A 19,635-nucleotide genomic window follows, 5' to 3' on the forward strand; every position below is an offset into this window, starting at 1 on the left:
ATGACTCGGAAAGCCATGGAAAGCCCATAACGTCGATTGGACTCATCAGCTATGGAAAATGCCTAATTCCCGATTTTACAGTGGCCCTCCCTCCAATCTATTAACCTGTGTGTTCGCCTAAATAAAAATCCTATAAGCAGCATACAGTAATTCTGTGTCCTTTAATTATAGTGTGTTTTCATTATGCTCACGTGGGTGTAACAAGATAGTGAAAGAAAAAAAAATCTGCTCTCGTGGTGATTTTGGCTTGGAGGCCAAACTGTGTTAGCCCCACTTCTGCATTTATCACGTGATACACCCTGTCTCAAAAAGGCAGTTTATGGACAGCTTTAAAACTGTTGTGTATACCCTAACTTTTTTTAAGCATGCACAACAACCAGGTGGTAATGAAAAGACCTTGGAAAACTCTATCATGCGGTGGCCCTGAGAGGCCAAACGGACTGCAACTTAAGAAAACACCAGCAATAAGAAAAAGGCTGCAAAAGCACACAAAACACAATGGAAATAGGAAAAAACAGAAATAGAAAAATGAAAACAGAAATAGGAAAAAACAGATTTCCATAAGCACAAGGGAAGTGTTTCTGGGGAGACAATAACCCGACGGACCAGTTGCAGGAACCCAAAACATGGTAGGTGTGTTTTATCATGATTCATATGATACTGATGTCGGATTTTTAGGCTAATAGCTAGGTTAACATACTTACCGCTCATCTGTTCTTTCCTCACAAAACCGATAGATCCTCCACTTCTTTTAAGTGTCTCCCAGCGCAATTCTTAGCATGATTCCTGCAACTGGTCCGTCGGGTTATTGTCTCCCCAGAAACACTTCCCTTGTGCTTTTGGAAATCTGTTTTTTCCTATTTCTGTTCTCGTTTTTTCCTATTTGGGTTGTGTTTTGTGTGCTTTTGCAGCGTTTTTCTTATTGCTGGTGTTTTCTTAAATTGCAGTCCGTTTGGCCTCTCAGGGCCACCTTAGCTACTGATCAGCTTTCGTTTTAAGGAGTGATGCACCACGTTGTGATCTGATATTTGGTCCTTTGTAATGCACCATTAGCTCCTCAAGTATCTATAGCTAACAAATCATCAACAAAATTGCTACTTTTCGTAATATATAAATCATAATGTATAATCTTAACTTGAGTTTGTATATCAGCTGGATAATCCAAATGAAGCACAACATTGTCCAAAACCAGCTATAGCCACTGATGAGCTTCACACTTGGTTAGCTCTCAGTTATGTTAGTGAAACTTTTGTTACACTAAATCATTTGATTAAAACTACATTCAGTAAATCGGGATTTTTAAAGTCCAGCCTTTACCCCCACAGTTATCTGTCCTATACCGACACAGAAGTGAATTAGCCAGAACCACAGTGTGACACTGTTAGTTGGCTGAAAACGGAGCTATTAGAAATATTCGACATAGTCACTAACTACTTGCTTTCATAGTAAATATACCTATAACCTATTCAGCTGGTGCAACACGTTCAGATGTTACAGGAAAATTAGGTTAGGAGCTTGTCCATGAGAATATATAGTAGTGCCCAGAATTAGACCCAAGTCTGGTTAGGGTGCTTTCACTTTACTGTGGTCCTGCTCTCTGAAGGGAGCTGTGTGCTGATTTGAGGTCCATCACAACTGTTTCCACATTCTAAATCAAACTCAAAAACGTTCCTATTCTTCGAGGCCTATGGTTAATTACTGTGTGCGTGTGTGTTTGTGTGTGTGTGTACATGTGCTGTAGCACTTGCTTCTTGTAGAGTTTGTTATATGTGTGGTTATGTGTTTCAGCGAGTATTTTCCCCCCAGTTTTTTTATAGTTTTATTCTCTGTGTAAGCTATTTTGCATCTCTGAAGCCATATTTGCTGGCTGTAACTAAGTGTTGTCTTTCTTTAAGCATGCCTTTTTGATAAGTCGATCCTCTTTTAATTTAATTTGTAGGCAGTTGTTGGCAGTCCTGGAATAGCAGCTTTTGTTGCAGGAAATTTTCCCAAATGATGCCAGAAATTACAGTAATTGCAGTAACCTGCAGTTATTGTATTATGCAGTAACATCAGTGTGCAATTTTCTACACATTAAGCCTGTTTTGGGGATGCACTGGACAGTGGTGGAAATATTTTTGCAATATTTATAAGGTAAGATTAAATATTGACAGAACGGTAGTGAGATGATGTGCAGTATGTTAAACCTAAGTTTAAAAATAACAATAAAAACATATTGATTTGGCTCTTCCTTGTTCATTTTAAAGTTGACTCAAAGAGCAACATCACCAAAATCTTCAGGACTTAATGTTTTTCAGTTGGTTACATACTTTACATGCATACTTTGCAGCGGTGGATGATGCTGTGAATGTCAAGTTTAGTGTTGCACTGGTTCAAATCCACTTGTGCATACCTGCTGCAATCAGGCAACTATGTTTCTTTGTCTTCTCTGTTTCTCAAACAGATCAGTGTACAGACAGACCACATACATACTCATTGCCCCCTAACCTTGCTGCCCTTACACAAGAGGACCATTAATTCTGTGTGTGTCTGCGTGTGTACACATGTTCCTTGTTGCCTAGGTGTGTATGTCGATGTGTCTGGTGGGCAGTTAGAGGAAGGGGACCTCGTGTTTTCTTAGTGGCTGAGCAGAGGGGGGCCCCTGCAGCACCACCTTCCCCAGTCCATTCATCCAACCTCCCCCCCCCCCTCCCCTTGGTAAAAGGAGATCTTTGTGTGTTTGCGCTAGTGAAGCAGCCCCAGTCAGTCCCAGTGTTCCCAGAGGAATACAATGAATGGGGGCATTTTGTCCCACTCTATAACCTACACCCCCCAACTTCACTCTTTTCCTTCTTTTTTTAGCCATTCGGACACACAGACTTGTTTTTCTTCTCTCTTCATTCTCTTTTGTCTGTGTCACAAGACGTCGGCCCTCTTGTCTGCCTGCATGTGTTTATAGGAATGCCTCAAAAGTACACTGACCTACAAGTGTGTTTGCTTGTGTGTGTGATGACTGCCTCCTGAGATATCAGGCTTTTTATCTGTGTGACCTATCAGTGCTGTCAGAGGAGCTGCTCAGGTGGTACTTGTAGCTCCACACATACCAGACCAAGCATGCAAGTTGGTGGCTCATGCTCTGTTTTGGCAGGGCTACACACATTTGAGCATTTTTATCTTCATTATACAGTGTAGTGGTGAAGATAGACAGGACAGTGATGAGAGAAGGGGAAGACACACAGAAAAGGGCCACGGGTCAGACTTGAACCAGGGCTGCTGCACTACGGCTCTGTTCCATGTAGTTGTCTGAAGTGGTGCGCAGAAGCCTGCTCTTAAACCAATTATATACTTTTAAACCAACTGGTGATTTTAAATTGACCGTAGGTGAAAATGTGAGTGCAAATTGTTGCCTGTCTGTCTGTCTGTGTTAGTCCTGCGACAGACTGGTGACCGGTCCGAAGTCTAGCTTGCATCTTTTCCTGTGGCACTTGAGATAGGCTCCAGTCACCCATGTGACTCTGAATTGGATAAGGGGAAGAGGATGGATGGAATGGACAAAGCAGTGTATTTCTATTTGGTTTACTCAATAGCCCAAAGCCAGTTGATATCCAATTAACAATGATAAAAAAGAGTTTTGAACTCTTCTCAGAAAATTCTCATGAATTCTGAGAGCATTTCTGAGGAGCAAAATGCTCTTCAGCATTAATCAGGTATATATAAAAAAAAATCTGTCCATGTACTTCCTGTTGATCAATTAATCGCCTGAGCAAACACAGTAAGTTCAGAAATAATTCTTTCCTATGGAACTTTGAACCTTTCTACCTCAAGCCTTTCAATCCATCCACACACTAACCACGAACAGCGCATAAGACGGTCATCTTATTCAACTAATTCAGCAAGGCAATCCCGCTGCACATATGCACAGTAATCATGCGACATGCTGCTTGTGTATGCTTGAGCTCCAGCGATGAACCTTCCCTGGGAGGTCAGTGGGAGGGGAGAGGGCAGCGTTGTCAATGAATTGGTAGTAAAGGAGACAAATGGAGGTAGAGGGCATTGAAGTGAGGAGGGAAGTGTCTAAAAACATTTATCTGAAAGTGTAACATAGTCACAAAAGAAAAGTTGAAAACAGGATAAAGCCAGAATAATGAAGAGCAGACATGAAATGACAAGAAACTTTGAGATTTTTTTCCCTCACAAGTTGATTAATTGAGGAATCAATCACAGAGAAGAAAATATAGTAATATTAATAGTAAAGTTAGTTAATATCAGACATTTATTTGATTGACTTTGATTTTTGACCTCCCTAATATGGACTTTTTGGCTTTTTGACATTGCCTTCTTTTCTTCCTTTCTCCTTTTCAAGGGTTTTTGTTTTTATTATTTTTTTTAAACTTGAAACATTAGTTATCCAGTAACTTCTAGAGCTCTATTAATGATACAAACAATCCTTGGGGGCATTTTTTTAAGAAAAAGAAGAGGCAACCAGAGGAAAAAAATGCAAAAAGAGAAAAGACTGCGATAAAGGGAAGAGATAGAAGGAAAGAAAGTGGGGTCGTCCGGTGGTTTAACGCAGTCAGCCCTAATAGATTCCCGCAGGCTCATCTTTGATTTGTTTCTTTTCAGTTCAAGCCCTCGGCGTCTTGACTTAGTCAAACCCACAGATTTTAAGAGCCTTTCAAGCTGACATGAAAGGCAGCTGTTAACCTCTCTCTTGTTTTAAAGGCCTTTTCTTGGCATCTTTACACTTGTCTCTTAAGAGTATACGTCTTAATTTGTTGTTTGGCTTCTGTTCTTCAACTCGATGCACCAGTTGATCATGTCATTGCCTGCATTGTTTTTTCCCTTCTCCCTGTCTTCCCCTTCCTTTCATCCTGATCTTTATCGTTCCTCACTTTAACCTTCCTTTGTGATTTCTCATTTTAAATCATTCTTTCTTTCTCTCTGCTGACTTTCTGTTTTATTTTATTGCTTTTGTTTCTACCTCTTTACCTTGTTTATTTGCGATTTTCTCGTTTCTCATCTGCCTTTTCTATCATTGCTCATGATTTTTATTCTTCTTTACAAATCTTTGAGTTTTTTGGTAAATCTTGGAGCTTTTTTTTTGCTGTTGTTGTTTGTGAATCTGTGTCTGTGTGTCAGTATTATTTAATGGATACAGCAGTTGGCAGATATCTCTCATCTCTTGTCTCTCTCTCCCAGGTCCAGGGTCATATGCCTCCTCTGATGATACCAGTGTTTCCTCACGACCAGCGGTCTCTGGCTGCAGCTGCCGCAGCACAGCAAGGCTTCCTTTTCCCACCAGGCATGTCCTATAAGCCAGGTATAACCCCATCCCACCCCCACCACAAACACACACACACACGCAGTGGAATCCCAGTCTATGTTAATGAAATGTGTCAGGTGAGGAATGTTCTGAAAATTAGCGCAGAGATCCAATGTATTGCAACATGGAATTTCACGCTTTCCCTCTCTGTCTCTTTCTCCCAAGAGTTTTCACCTTTTGCACACCAACCCAACAATATAGACATAAGGGCGACGCACTCAGAAAAATCACGTACGTTGCACTTAAATAAGGGCATGCATACTGCATGTTTCGGCAGACCGTAAGGATTTTGCACAAACAGACTCAAGAAAAAACACTTAAAGTCGCCCACAGAAAGAAATGCACCGCACTTCATTGGATTGTCTGCACCACCTGCTTTCATCAAGTCTTTTGCACATTCCTTTCTTGCAAACATCCCTCCAGGTGCTTGCCTGACACAGTACAGCACTGACCCGTCATACGAATATTACTCCTACTGCATGAGCATTCACTCCCGTGAGGCCGCAAAGAGAGGCAGAAATGAAGAAAGGGATTAAAAAGCTATTATTGTATACTCTCCTTTGACATTGGTCTGTTTTCAACAAAGGCTTGGACATGGAAAGCCTTTTAAGGACAAACAGTAGGGGTTATACACATACTCATATATGAATTTATGAGTGCATCACAATGAGGAAGCTCTGGACTTGAACTCTGCTCGCTCTGGTCTCAAGCACTCGAGTGCGCCGACAGCAAGCGTTAATAACCTTTGAATAAAATTTCTGTGACCCTTCATGGTTCATTTGGCATGAATAAAAACATGAGAAGAGTAAGGAAGGAGACAAAGAGCGAGACAGAGCGAAAGAGACAGAGAGGCCTGACTGAAGGTAAAGAGCAGGTTAGTTCTTGTGCAGTACACCCCCCACGACCTCGCTCTACAATATGTGTTGTTTTGGTTATTCAACAGGTGAGAATTACCCAATGCAGTTCATTCCATCTGCAATGGCAGCTGCAGCAGCGACTGGACTCAGCCCGTTACAACTACAGGTAAGACACAAACTAATTTATCAAAACAAACAAGCAAAAATGTGTGTGTGTGATTTAATACTACTTGGAATATAGAGAGATATTTTTCCTCTAAATTAAAACTGTGTAAAACACGTGAGTAATGGCTTACCAGAACAAAATGATCACATACTTGAAACAAGACCAGAAACAGGCTGTCTGACAATGAAGTGATGAAAAGTGAGGGTGTGGAAGTTGGTGGGTGTGACTGTTTTTCTGTAAGATATGCTTCATTTTCACCTGGATTCAGTTAATAATAGTATTATTATGTGAAACCTCCCGCACACTTGGCGATGACTCAAACATCTTATTGCCTTTGTTGTCAAAGGTCTGACTTTACTTGACATGACATGATTAAAATGTTTTTGTCCAACTTGTGCTGTATACTTTTTCAGAGTGCCACTAATAATTCTTTTAATTCAGTCACTGAACAGAGTCTGTGTCTAGTCTTTAAGTGAATGCATTAAAAATCAGTTAAACAACTGCAGCAGAAGTATGACGTCTGGAAAAAAAGACAAAGAAAAAAAGGGTGACTGTTTGTTCGCCATTTAGGGGAACATACCAGAGTGCTGACTGACAGGTACATAAAAGCAGCAGCTGAGATGAGAGCAAAAATTGAACTAGCTGAGTAGTTTAGATGAATCTATTTGCTGTTATTTAGGATGGGTTAGAAATGGGGCTGGTGGTATTCAGATGGGTTTTGAGTGAAATATGTAAATCATTTATGCACTTGTGATGTGTATTGAATGACACACCTCTGCCTTGTTTGTGTGTTTCCTCTTTTAACCCAGGAGAGGGTCTAGTGAGAAGGAATAAAGAACAGAAAGAAAAACACCAAAAGATAAATTTAAAAAAGACTCCAAATGAGAAAAAAAATATAACATGACATGTTGATTAAAATAAAAAAATTTAATACTTCCCATCAATTGCGGTCTTAGAGAACACAGCAGTCTATTAATCTATATCTAGCTTGAAATCTTTTCTGTTTTGAACGTCATGAGTAAGAAGCCAAGGCTATTGTGCAACTTGTTGAGTGTCTGGTAGACCTAACCTTGGAAGAGCCTCTGGCAAAAGCTACAATATAGAAAAGAACTAGATGCTTTGCATGTGAAGTGATAACTTCACGTACAATGGCTGCATAGTTAAATAAGCAGACAGAAGGTCTACTGTTATCAAAAGAACTGGGAGAAAGAGAGAAATGCCACACTTGGAGGTGTCCTCTGTGCAGCTTGTAGGTCCTGACCTTAAAAAAAATGAAGCAAACGAATTACCTGCAACCACAGTAATTTGTCTGCTGCCATTATTTGTTTTCTGATTTTGCTTTTTCATAAACCTAACCATAATTCCCACCTTTTTTATTCTCTAAAAAATTCGCAACTACCTCCAAAAAAATTCCATACAAGCTCAAATCATTATTCTAAAAGAACTTGAAATACAAACAGAAGCTGGAACAGGAGCTTTCTTCATACTTTTAATAGAGTTCCTGTACATTTGATTTCTTTTTTTCAATAAAGCAACGTGACACATTGGTTGAAGATGATGCTCCATAGGTTGCCAAAATGCTAGCCCTCTTATCCGCTGTTTGTCAGCTGTGGCAGACAAAAGCTGTTATGATGAATCACAGAGGAATTCCCAACCCAACAGCACAACACCTGGCCCACACAATTCATCAAATATTTTATTGCTTGACACATGTGCTTTGAGAATAGCACTTATCCATAATGGTTATCACAGAGCACATTTCCAGGGGAGCGGGCAAATCAGTGAAATAAAAACGAAGAAAACCTCGACTCCCTAAAGATGCTTTGGAATTTCACAACATAACATCACACATCATTAACACTTCCTGCTTTACCTACCGTCAGCTGAAAAAACAAAAGCCCTCACGAGCTTTTTCACTGGCAAACAATACTGCTTCATCATGTCAGTTGTTACCATAGCGTGCCTTTTGGATATAACAAGAATCCTTATCCCAGTTTATTCAATTTGTATTGTGGTTTTCGCTTATCGAGGCCCTCATTAGCCGCTATTGACTTAGCAAAGCGCCGTGCTGCGCTGAGGGGATCGGAGCCGGGAGGCTCCACTCCTGGCTCCACTCCTGGCTTTGAAATTATCAAAAGAGCTGTACGGTGAGTGAGAGGTAAGAGGATGAGTGATGTCAGAGACGCAAACTCATTCACGTTTAGACACTGCCTGAGACACAGAGAATAAGAGGCAGAGAGAGCAATCTGAATGAAAGAGGAAGTTTCTCATCAAGGCATCGGTTGAAAACAAGTCAGAGACTGCCAAGAAAAAAAGAAAAAAAGCAGCGAGACCGAGGAAGTATTTAGGCTGGGAAAAAAACAATTATTTGAGGAATTTTTTAGGAGATGGAGTGCTGGTTTCCAGCATATTTGAATATTGTTTTGACAATAATGTCAAAAGAAATCCTGATGATGAGATTTAATAATGGTACTTGTCTTGTTAGTTAGTCCATTTGCATCAATAAAATGTTTAAGGTGCACCGTTTGGGGCAGTAACGTGGGCTGCAGAATGTACAAAAAGACCTGCGTAGTGTTATGATATCAGTTAGTATTTTTACAAGACCTGGGTGTATTTGCAGTATTCGCGTTCAGTATATAAGCTGCAGCTTTCTGATGCTCTTCCCAACATTGCAGCATATTGCTTTCAATATTTCAATATGCAGTGAACATATCAAGTCAAGTCAAGTCAAGTCAACTTTATTTGTCAATTCTGCCACATGTACAGGACATACACAGAATAGAAATTGCGTTACTCTCAAACCCTAGTGATTAGAAAAATGCAATAAAATAATTAAAAAGTAAAAATTTAAATAAATACAATACAATTTTACGTATAACAAAAAAAAGCTATGCAATATACAATATACAATATTCAAGTAAGAAGGCATAGTGGTGCAAAATAGACAAAGTGCAAATGGGGATTTAGTAGTGTACGGTAAGAGATAGTGTAACAACAAAGTCTTATGAGGTCCAATGCTTAAGCAGTCCAATGCTCCACAAAGTGACTGGAGCAGGCCAGTGAGTGCGTCAGAGAGTGAGTGTGTGTGTGTGTGTGACAGAGTTCAGTGAGACCGTGGTGGAGAAGAGGGGAGAGGGGGGCAGAATCGGGAGGGAGTTTAGCTTCCTGACAGCCTGATGGATGAAGCTGTCCTTCAGTCTGCTGGTCCTGGCCTGGAGACTCCGCAGTCTCCTCCCTGACGGCAGCAGCTTGAAGAAGCTTTGCATTGGGTGCGTGGGATCAGCCGCTATGCAAAGGGCTTTTTTAGTGAGACGGGTGCTGTAAATGTCCTGGAGGGAGGGGAGAGAGACACCAATGATCCTCTCTGCAGCTCTCACTATGCGTTGGAGGGTTCTATGGCAGGACGCATTGCAGGCTCCAAACCACACAGTGATGCAGCTCGACAGGATGCTCTCGATGGTGCCTCTGTAGAAAGTGTACATGATGGGGGCTGGAGCTCCTGCTCTTCTTAGTTTGCGGAGAAAGAAGAGACGCTGCTGTGATTTCTTGGCCAGTGCTGTGGTGTTGTACGTCCAGGAGAGATCCTCTGTGATGTGCACACCCAAGAACTTGGTGCTGCTCACTCTCTCCACAGACGCTCCGTCAATGGTCAGAGGAGCATGTTGGGTGTGCATTCTCCTGAAGTCCACAACAATCTCCTTCGTCTTCTCCACATTCAGAGAGAGATTGTTGTCAGCACACCACGTGGCCAGGCGTCTCACCTCACTTCTGTAGTCGGTCTCATCCCTGTTGCTAATGAGACCCACCACCGTTGTGTCGTCCGCAAACTTGATGAAGAGGTTTGAGCTGTGTGATGGAGTGCAGTCATGGGTCAGCAGAGTGAAGAGGAGGGGGCTCAGCACACATCCCTGCGGGGCCCCCGTGTTTAGAATGATGGTGCTGGATGTATTACTGCCGACCCGTACTGCTTGAGGTCTTCCGGTGAGGAAATCCAACAGCCAGTTGCACAGTGAGGTGTTGAGCCCCAGCTGGACCAGTTTTTGAGTGAGCTGTTGGGGGATTATAGTGTTGAATGCTGAACTGAAGTCTATGAACAGCATTCGAACATATGAATCTTTTTTGTCCAGGTGTGTGAGTGCTGAGTGGAGTGCAGTGGAGATGGCATCATCGGTTGAGCGATTGGGCCGATACGCAAACTGGAAGGGGTCCAGGGAGGGGGGCAGGACAGTCTTGATGTGCTGCATGACTAGTCGTTCGAAGCACTTCATCAGGATGGGAGTAAGTGCAACAGGACGGTAGTCATTAAAGCAGGAGGGAGATGACTTTTTTGGAACCGGAATGATTGTGGTGGCTTTAAAACATGTGGGGACGACAGCCTGGATGAGTGATATGTTGAAGATGTCTGTGAAGACATCAGTGAGTTCCACTGCACAGTCTCTCAGTGCACGACCAGGAATGTTGTCAGGACCCGGAGCTTTACGTGCATTGATCCTGCTGAGGGATCTCCTCACGCTGTCCGGGGACAGAGTCATCACCTGGTCACCAGGAGGGGGTGGGGTCTTCTGTGCAGTGGTGCTGTTTTGGACTTCAAAGCGAGCAAAGAAAGTGTTCAGCTCGTTCAGCAGGGGGATAGTACTGTCACAAGTCTGTGGTGGGGGCTTGTAATCTGTGATGGTCTGAATGCCCCGCCACAGGCTCCGTGAGTCTCTGCTGTCTTTGAAGTGATGGGATATTTTCCTGGAGTACTGTCTCTTAGCCTCTCTGATGCCACGGGAAAGGTTGGCCCTAGCTATGATCATCCAGCAGTGACAGCTGACACATTTTGTTGCTCATCTGTCCTGTTGTGATCGATCCATATTTGCATTTGAGCAGCTGTTACTGCTACCATCACCTATGATGATGATGATGCATACATTAAAAATCTGTATGGATATAAAATATGAATCTATCTTTGGTTACAGTAGTTACTTTTACTCTTTCACATCAAATCAATTTTACATTTACTGTAAAATTGATGTGATGTCTTGACAGGCCACAAACTGAGGCCTTACCTATTCTATTAATTTTAGATAGTCTCAGTAAATTTGCAGGAGTGACGTAGCAACCAGAGACTATATAAACCGAACGGCACTTCTCTACAATGGCTACAGATAACTACTGGCACAGCGAAGTGAGCGGGACCGTAGATAAACTTGCAGGCAAGCGACTGAAGCGACCACCACTGAAAACGCAGGATGCCACTAATTAACATGTGACCTTGTAGTAAATACATTAGAGGGTTACCTGGGTAGCCAGATACCAGCTGTCAGGTTTAAAGTACTGCACGACAGGCAAATCAGTTCTAGTCTGGATGCAGCTTTAACTGTGAAAAAGGGAAACTGTGCATTATCGTGTTAGCACCATAAACAGACAATGATATTGTATTTGTTCTGTGTTATCAACCTCCTCTGCTACATACTGTAGTCAAAACACACCAGCTGGCATCAAACATTTGTAATGCCAAATCGATGCTCAGTTCAGGATAGACAGATGTTGTAGTCAGACTGCTCCAGATGTTTCAAAGTTGAACCCTGTAGCCCTCATTCAAACAGCTGGCTGGCACTGAAGGTCAGAAAGAATAATTTCACACAGGAAAAGTCACCATCAGAAAGTGCCGTCTGAAAAGTTTTATATTGTATATCTATATCTATACAGCTTTATAAATCATCTAAATCTGCATTACTAAGCTGTCTGGTAAAGGCTGTTAAGCAAGCCTTGACCCATCATGAACTGACCTACCAATTCTGATAGCACAAATGTTCCACTATTGGCGTGGGAACTTGATCCATCCAATTGTTTCCAGAGCATTGCAATAGACCCTTCACAACAGTAGATTTCTGCTGAAGAAAGGCCCTCTTTGTGTGCCGCTAATGCGAGGGACATACAGTTGCTTAGCAGACATTCTTGCTGAAATCATAAGCATCTCTAGCTTTGTGTCTCCATGCTTAGTGAGTGTTAGGCACGGACACAAAGGTGAGGAAACTTAATGTGGCCCCTGGTAATGATTTCTGCCCGACTGCCAACACACTGTACATAAAGCGTGAATGACCTTCTCTGTCATACACGAGAAACATGTTTGATACAGACTGATAAAAGCGAGAACCAGAGGTCTTTATGCAGCCCGTCTCTCTTTCTATCTGTTTTACCATCTTTTTTAACACAAAAGTGCAATATTTAGAGTCTGCCCTCTGTCCGGGCCGACTCAGTGATAGTCAGTGCAGTTCATGCCCCCCCCCCCCCCCCCCCCCCCCCCAAACACACACACACAAACGAACCTGCTGAAAAAAAGACAAAACCTCATTTGTTTTTTGCACTCCTGAGATCAATAGCAGCTGGACACTAAAAGAGGCCAGCTGAAGGGAGTCTCCACTCAGCCCTAATGGGACAGAGCAGTCTGAGCATGGAGGAGGCTGCTGGTGGACTACGATCTGATAGTCCAAACAGAGGTGCAGACACCCAAAACATCATCACCTTCTCTTTGTTTTCTAAAGAATTACAGTGATGTAGCCCCCCTCCAAAAAAAGAGAAAGCAAAAATGCTAATAATCACGTGTGTGAAGAGTGACAGACTAATGATTTGGATTTTAGTCAAATGGGCACTGATATCCAAAGAGTCAAATAGTCTGGACAGCTGAGACACACTTCGAGGCCCTCTTTGTCAATTTGCAATTTAGGAAATTGCAGCATTGTCTTCCCTCGGGAGTTGGCTGAATGGCAGGAACTCTGGTTGGTGTTGTTTACGCTGCAGATTGGTTTCCCCAGTACACAATCAATCTCTGAGTGTCTTGAAGAAGCAGAGAAAAAAAATTAGGTAAAAGCTCTTATTGTCAGTCTGTTGTTTGTTCAACAGTTCCCTCCTCATATTTGTAACCGTTGACAGAATCGCTGCTCGCAGCACAAAAGCTGTGGGTGTGTTTGTGGGGGAAAAAAGCACTGCGTGTGTGTGTGTTTGTGCAGACATGGGTGTGAGATCCTAACTGTGTGTTTTACCTCAAGGACTCATGTGTCTGCCCCAGCCCCTGCTCCCCTTAGAGCTGTAAGAATATCAGGCATCACCAGAAGTAACTCTGTGGTCGGCTTGATTGACGCGAGAGGCCTCACCACCAGTCATTCAAGGCACATTCTTACAGGGATCTCATATCGCCAGGGGTTGGACCGAGCACTCCCGGTACCTTCCAAGGAAAATAAGCGGCGTGACATCAGGGCTTTGTTTCAGCGGCAAGGCCCCTTCTGTTTGTGTTTAATATCGCTCTGAGAGAAGTGGAGAGAGGGCCAGCCAATTTCTCTGGCCCCAACTGCTGAGCCTGGCGCTTTGGCGGTGAAGCGACGGTGGTCTCGTGTGTCTGCGTTGCAGAACTCTGTCCTTCTCTCTCTTTCTCCATTGTGCTTTCTTTACTTTGGATCTCTGGTCCCGGGAGGCTTTGCAGTTTTGACTGAAGGGAAATCAGATCTCACAACACTGGGGGTCATTTAGGCTGAAGGGGCAGAAGGTAAAAACAGAGAAAGAAAGGGGAAAAAAAACAGAGCTGGAGATGGGGTGGAAAGATATGAGAAATGATTTCTGGACCTAAACTAAGAGTCAGAAGACAAGTGAAGAGAGTCAAAGGGAGATCAAAAGAAAGCGGGACAAAATAAAGACAGAACTGTAGAAGGAGGGAGGAGTACAGATGAGGTGAGAGTAATGAAAAATGAGAGGAAAGCAAAAAAGAGAAAAAAAAGTCAGAAAGAAAAGAGGGAATCTACTGAAGGCCAGCCACGTCTGGGTGGTTTTCCTGAGGACAGGCTCTTTGATACTCCAGCACTCACACTCCAATGCATTTAGACAGGGGCTGACAGTGGTTTCAGGCAGTGGTTTGTCTGGCCAGTTAGCTTTGATTTAGAAGACCCTGGACTGTGGGCCGAGTATTTGACTCTTTGATTTTTGCTAAGTACCTTGGATGAAAAGTCAGTTCTCCTTTTTTCCCCTTTGTCATTTAATGTTTTCATCCAACACTAAAGGCTTTTACTTTGAGGGTTTTCTTTTTTATTTCTCTGCTATGTTCAAGGATTTTTTCAACTGAAACACTGGTCCAAGGTGTAAACTATGAACACCTGCTTAAATCTGATTAGCCACTGTCGTCTTGCTTTGGATTAAAGTAAGTAAAGAAATTGCCTGAAGCATTAATGCAAGAACAAACCAGAGGTGACAAGATTAGTTAGAGACCCATGAAGCAGTTCCTCATATAATATTCCTAATCTCATTTTACATTATTTGACTTGTTATTCCTCTGCTAAGAAAGCCAAGACTAAACATTGAAACATCAGGACAATACCAACCTTTTATTACAAGTAAAACTGAAGCAAGGCTATTAAACCTAACTTCAGAATAGGTACCATTTGTTTCCTATTTAAAAGCTGAAAGATGCTGATCTATGTGCAAGCTGCTCCAAGCATCTGTTGAAAAAATAACTGTTAGAAAAGTTCTGCAGATAATGTAGCATAAAAAAATAATTTGCTGGAATCCCTCCTTGATAAATGATACCTCAAAAAATCTTACATCTGTGTGGGATGCTCTTGTCAACTTCAGATGTAGATGTGTGTGTGTGTGTGTGTGTGTGTGTGTGTGTGTGTGTGTGTGTGCGTGTGCGTGTGTGTGTGTGCGTGTGTGTGTGTGTGTGTGCGTGCCTGTTTCCATCTAACTACAGTGTGTCTTTGGCTCAAAGGATGCAGCCAGTACCAGGGAAAGGATAAACCAAAATAAATAAATAAATGAAATTGACAGGATCAAAGGTGTGTGTGTGTGTGTGCGCGCGCGTGCGTGTGCGCGTGTGTGTGTATGAAAAAGAAAAGAGGAGAGAGAATGAAAGAGGAAAGCCACTGACTAGCTGCTGGCGCGCGATGTTAATAGCCTGTCGGTTTTGCTGGTTTCTTCCCTTTTTTTGCAGCAGCTGTATGCCGCCCAGCTGGCAAGCATGCAGATCTCACCAGGAGCCAAGATGGCTCCCCTCCCACAAGCTCCCAACTCCTCCAGTCCTCTTTCTCCCTCCACCCTCAAGAGCGAGAAGCGAGCATCCAGCCCTGTCTCTCAGATTAAGGTAGGTACTTTGTTCAAATGTTGTTAAATGAGTGCGCGCTGCCAAGAGAATAGAGCCGGTCTAGATGTACCGAGAGCTTCTTGTGTGTTCTCTTGATGATGTTATATTTAAATATGTGTAAATGGCTTTGCTGACTTTTGCTACAATAGTGAATTAGACTTTTCATGTTATGGGTATGTGCAGGGAAATATGGTGATAAATTCGGAGACAACATAATAGAAGAAGTAAAAAGTGGGCTCCGAATGTTGTAATAATAATGTTGATGGTCACTGAAAGTAAAAGTGAAAGCTGGAAATATGGAATTTGTTGAAACAATGAGCTGTGCATTGGCCCCTGTGTTCTTCACTGTCAATTAGAAACAGCTTATTTAAATGTCACAGGCTGATGCACACACAAACACATGTGCACTCACAAGCTGACACTGGCGCTGGCTGCTGTTTGGCAGCGTACGCCTGATCTTTACTCGGTGACGAGGCAGTAATGGAAGCCATGTGTGTGTGTGGGGCACAGCTGCAACCGGCGTCACAATAGACCGGCGTCGGAGCTCACCGCACTCAAACAGTAGTGCCGTGCCCTCCAAACTCCTCATCCTCCATAGCAAACCCCACGCATACTCATCCCACCCTCAGCACGCCACCCGCATCTCAACTTACCCCCTTTCCCCACGCGAAAGCTCGTTCTGTGCTCCTTCCCTTCTCAAAACTTCCTCAGCTGCGGCTCAACTCCAAATTAGAGCCACGTTCATTAAGTGTTTTCTGCCAACAAAACAGCCGCAGTCAGACTGTGCTGGCGTGCTGAAGTTTACTTTATGCTACTATTTTTCCTTTTCCAAGAATTCTTTATGTGGATTAGTGTGGTCATGAAGATCTGATCAGAAATAAGAAATCACACAAACAAATGTACCATTGTTTATATGCAGTAAGGAGGCTTAAAGAGCTGATCGGTCGAATTCATTTATTAAAGGCCAAAAACTTAAGGATCACCAAAGGCTCTTCAAGTAACACTGCAGAACATCAGCAGGTTTGCTCAGCTTTATATCAGTTTCTAACGCTTACTTTACAGCCTTTTTATTAACCCTAATTTAGTAATTTAGCTCCTGTTGAAAGGACTTTGTATAAATGGATGCTGCACCTGTTTCATTAACAGGAGGAAGGATCCACACAGCCACTGAACCTCTCAGCTAGACCCAAGACAGCTGAACCTCTTCGCTCCCCGACATCCCCAACACAGAGTCTGTTCTCTGGAAACAAGACCAGCCCCACAGGCATGGGCAAAGGCCGCATCCCCAGCCCAATTCCCAGCATGGGCCGGAACACCTCCCTGGGTAGGTAACAACACCACGGGCTAGCTGGGGTGGGCCACCCAGTCTACTAGCACTGCTACATTTCATTAACATTCAATAACACTATCCTTACACTCATCTACAATTACAATGACACAGAGTAAATGCTGCAAAGAAAAAACACTGAGGCGAAACACTGATGTACTTTTGCTCATGGATTCTCTTTCACACACAAACCAACACTAATATGCATTTGTGCACGAATGTATCGCTCACATCTGCAGTGTACATCCGCCCAAAGCAAACACGTCGAGCAAAAAAAAAACCTTGCCTTCAACTTAGCCGGAAAAACAAAAACATCACCCACCCAAACACCTCCCACTCCCACAGCCACCCACAGACAAACCAAGAAGCGTCGCATGTGCCTGATAGGCTGCAGAGACCTAAACCCCATGAGGAGACCTGTGTATGTGTGTGTTTTGTGTGTGTGTTTGTATTTTACAGGAGTCCAAAGCCCTGTATTTAGCCCCAATGAAAACCCTGGCAGCGGAAGCAGTGAAACCCAGCACACGTTATTTGGTTTTTAAGAGCTTCCTCACATCATTGTCTGCCCGCACTAGACCTTTTATGCCCCTACCTCTGCTATCTGTTATTAAGGCCAATCTAAAGCCTCTCATTATATCCCCCCAGAAAACAATTTCACCAGCTTGTCTGGAGTGGCTTTGAGGACGCGACGCTTGTGTTCCTGCAAAGTTATTTTTTGCCCATTTTAACGGCCACCCAAGCATACAGTGCTTCCTACTTGTCTGCTAATTAAATGAGGAGGGCGACGGAAACTTTGCATCCTTTTATTTATTTATTTCCTCTTATTCTTCAAATGTGCATCGGCTTCAAAAGTGTGAAGCGTGGTGCTTAAACAAGGGGGAGGAGGCTCAGTCATGTTTTGACACAAATGGCCTGGAACAAAACTTGAACAACATTTGGAGCTGATATAAGATTGGAAATCTCATGTTTATACAGTTGAAATGTTATTTAATGGGAATTTGTATTCAGCCTTTCTGAACGTTTGACTATAAGGACTTACACTTTCTATTCTAGTATCAGTAGAATCTTACGAAGTAAAGTAAAAGCACTAAACTGAGTTCTAAAAAGTTTGGAGTCTGGTTTGTTCAAATAGAAATTTGTAGCACTGGGTAATAGCACGGATCAAATATGAGCGCACTATATGGACAAAAGTCTTGGGTCACACCTCTTAATCTTTGAATTCAGGTCTTTTCAGTCCTATTTCCACAGGTTTATAAAGTCAAGCTCCTAGCCACATGTGGTAATGTGTGTAAGATGCCACCATTGCAACAAGCCAGTTTGTGAATTTTTCTAAGTCCTAGATACTCGACGATCAACTATAAGTGGTATGATTGCAAAGTGCTAGTGTTTAGGAACCACAGTAACTCAGCCACGAAGTGGCAGACCACGTAAAATTACAGATCTGGGTTTTTGGGTCCCTGTTCAATAACTGCAGAGCTCCAAACCTCCTCTGACATTAACGTCAGCACAAAATCTGTGAGCTGGGAACTTCACGGCATGGATTTCCATGACTGAGCAGCTCTTGTTGGCAATTTGTAGGTAGGCCAGTACATTTGTACATATGGTATATTCATAAAAGTTATCTGTTTATTTATGTATGCTTGATTGGAAATCCCTTTCCCTACACAAAGTGTCAAAAAAGGGCATAACCTTTTCTTTTCAGTGGTTATTCACATCAGAGCCAGAAGAGTATTAAATGTGTGCAATTCATTTTTATGCTACCCGAACATGTCCCCGATGCTGTATTGCCAGTCTAAGTGACATACGACTGTCTCTCGTCTGTTCTCCACCTGCAGACATATTGTCCAGTCTCAACTCCACAGCACTGTTTGGGGACCAGGATGCAGTGATGAAGGCCATCCAAGAGGCCAGGAGTATGAGGGAGCAGATCCAGAGGGAGCAGCTCCACCAACAGCAGCAGCAGCCAGGACACCAGAGTCTGGAAGCAAAGCTATCTGCCCTCAGCAGCATGAACCTCAACAACGGCAACAAGGTTAGAAGGACATGCAGGTCACATCTGGATGCATAATAGGATGCACACACACGTTTTACTGATAAGGTCTGAAAGAGTTACATGAACTGAATGCAGTTTCATAGCAATTACTTTTCTTCTAAAAAAGAAATTTTGGCTCTGGTCCTAAAATACTGTCAAATAAATAACATAAAGATTTGCTAAATAACTAAATAAACTTTTCAGTTCTTTTTAAATACTCAATACTTTTGGCTACAATTCCAGTCATACCTTTTCAGATTTTGAGGTTATAAAATCAGCACTGTTAATTCAACACAAATATATATAAAAAAACAAAACAAAAAAAACAAAAAAAAAAACAAAGCGGTCTTTGGCTAATGCAATAAATGAAATAAACAAAATAGGAATCCAGAGTACAAACAAACTGGAAACAAGGACCGTACACAAACCACAAGCAGCATAACTACAAGCATCAACAAATGATTTAGCAGGGACAAAGAGGAAGATGGGACTCCATCTCTCTGACATCCTCTTCTGTCACACCAACTCTCATAACCTCCTTCATGAATTCATGAATCTTCTCTGTGGTCTTCCTCTTTCCTCCTGTATGACCGCTCCATATTCAACATCCTTTGTCCAGCACGATCCCTCGTCTACACATGTTGAAACAATCTCAGCCTTGCCTTTCTAACTTTCTTCCGACCTGAGTTGTCCCTCTGATTTACTCATTTCTAAATCCTTTTCATCCTGTTCAGTCCCAGTGAAATTCTTAGGATCTTAAGCCTCCTGCTCGGCCTCGTGGCTTTTTGTCAGTGCCACTGTCTCCAAATCGTACATCATAGCAGGCCTCACTACCATCT

General features: G+C 42.6%; 1 protein-coding gene across 7 annotated transcripts in view; it reads left to right on the forward strand.

Moving 5' to 3' along the window:
• Positions 1-19,635, forward strand: part of LOC146628289 (transcription factor SOX-6-like) — a 107,420-nt gene that overhangs the window by 68,186 nt on the left and 19,599 nt on the right. For 3 of the 7 annotated variants that reach the window (XM_085359453.1, XM_085359455.1, XM_085359454.1), the window contains 5 exons: positions 5,179-5,533; positions 6,246-6,325; positions 15,288-15,437; positions 16,584-16,761; positions 18,600-18,796. In XM_085359453.1, the coding sequence (XP_085215579.1) occupies positions 5,179-5,533; positions 6,246-6,325; positions 15,288-15,437; positions 16,584-16,761; positions 18,600-18,796 (960 nt within the window). The remainder of the gene's footprint in view (positions 1-5,178; positions 5,534-6,245; positions 6,326-15,287; positions 15,438-16,583; positions 16,762-18,599; positions 18,797-19,635) is intronic. The other 4 variants (XM_085359457.1, XM_085359456.1, XM_085359458.1 and 1 more) reach the window with 4 other exon arrangements.

This window comes from Diplotaxodon limnothrissa, linkage group LG7 (assembly GCF_057381915.1).
Source record: "Diplotaxodon limnothrissa isolate DT_005_m linkage group LG7, D_limnothrissa_male_GT1.1, whole genome shotgun sequence".
In the NCBI taxonomy this organism is placed as follows: domain Eukaryota; kingdom Metazoa; phylum Chordata; class Actinopteri; order Cichliformes; family Cichlidae; genus Diplotaxodon; species Diplotaxodon limnothrissa.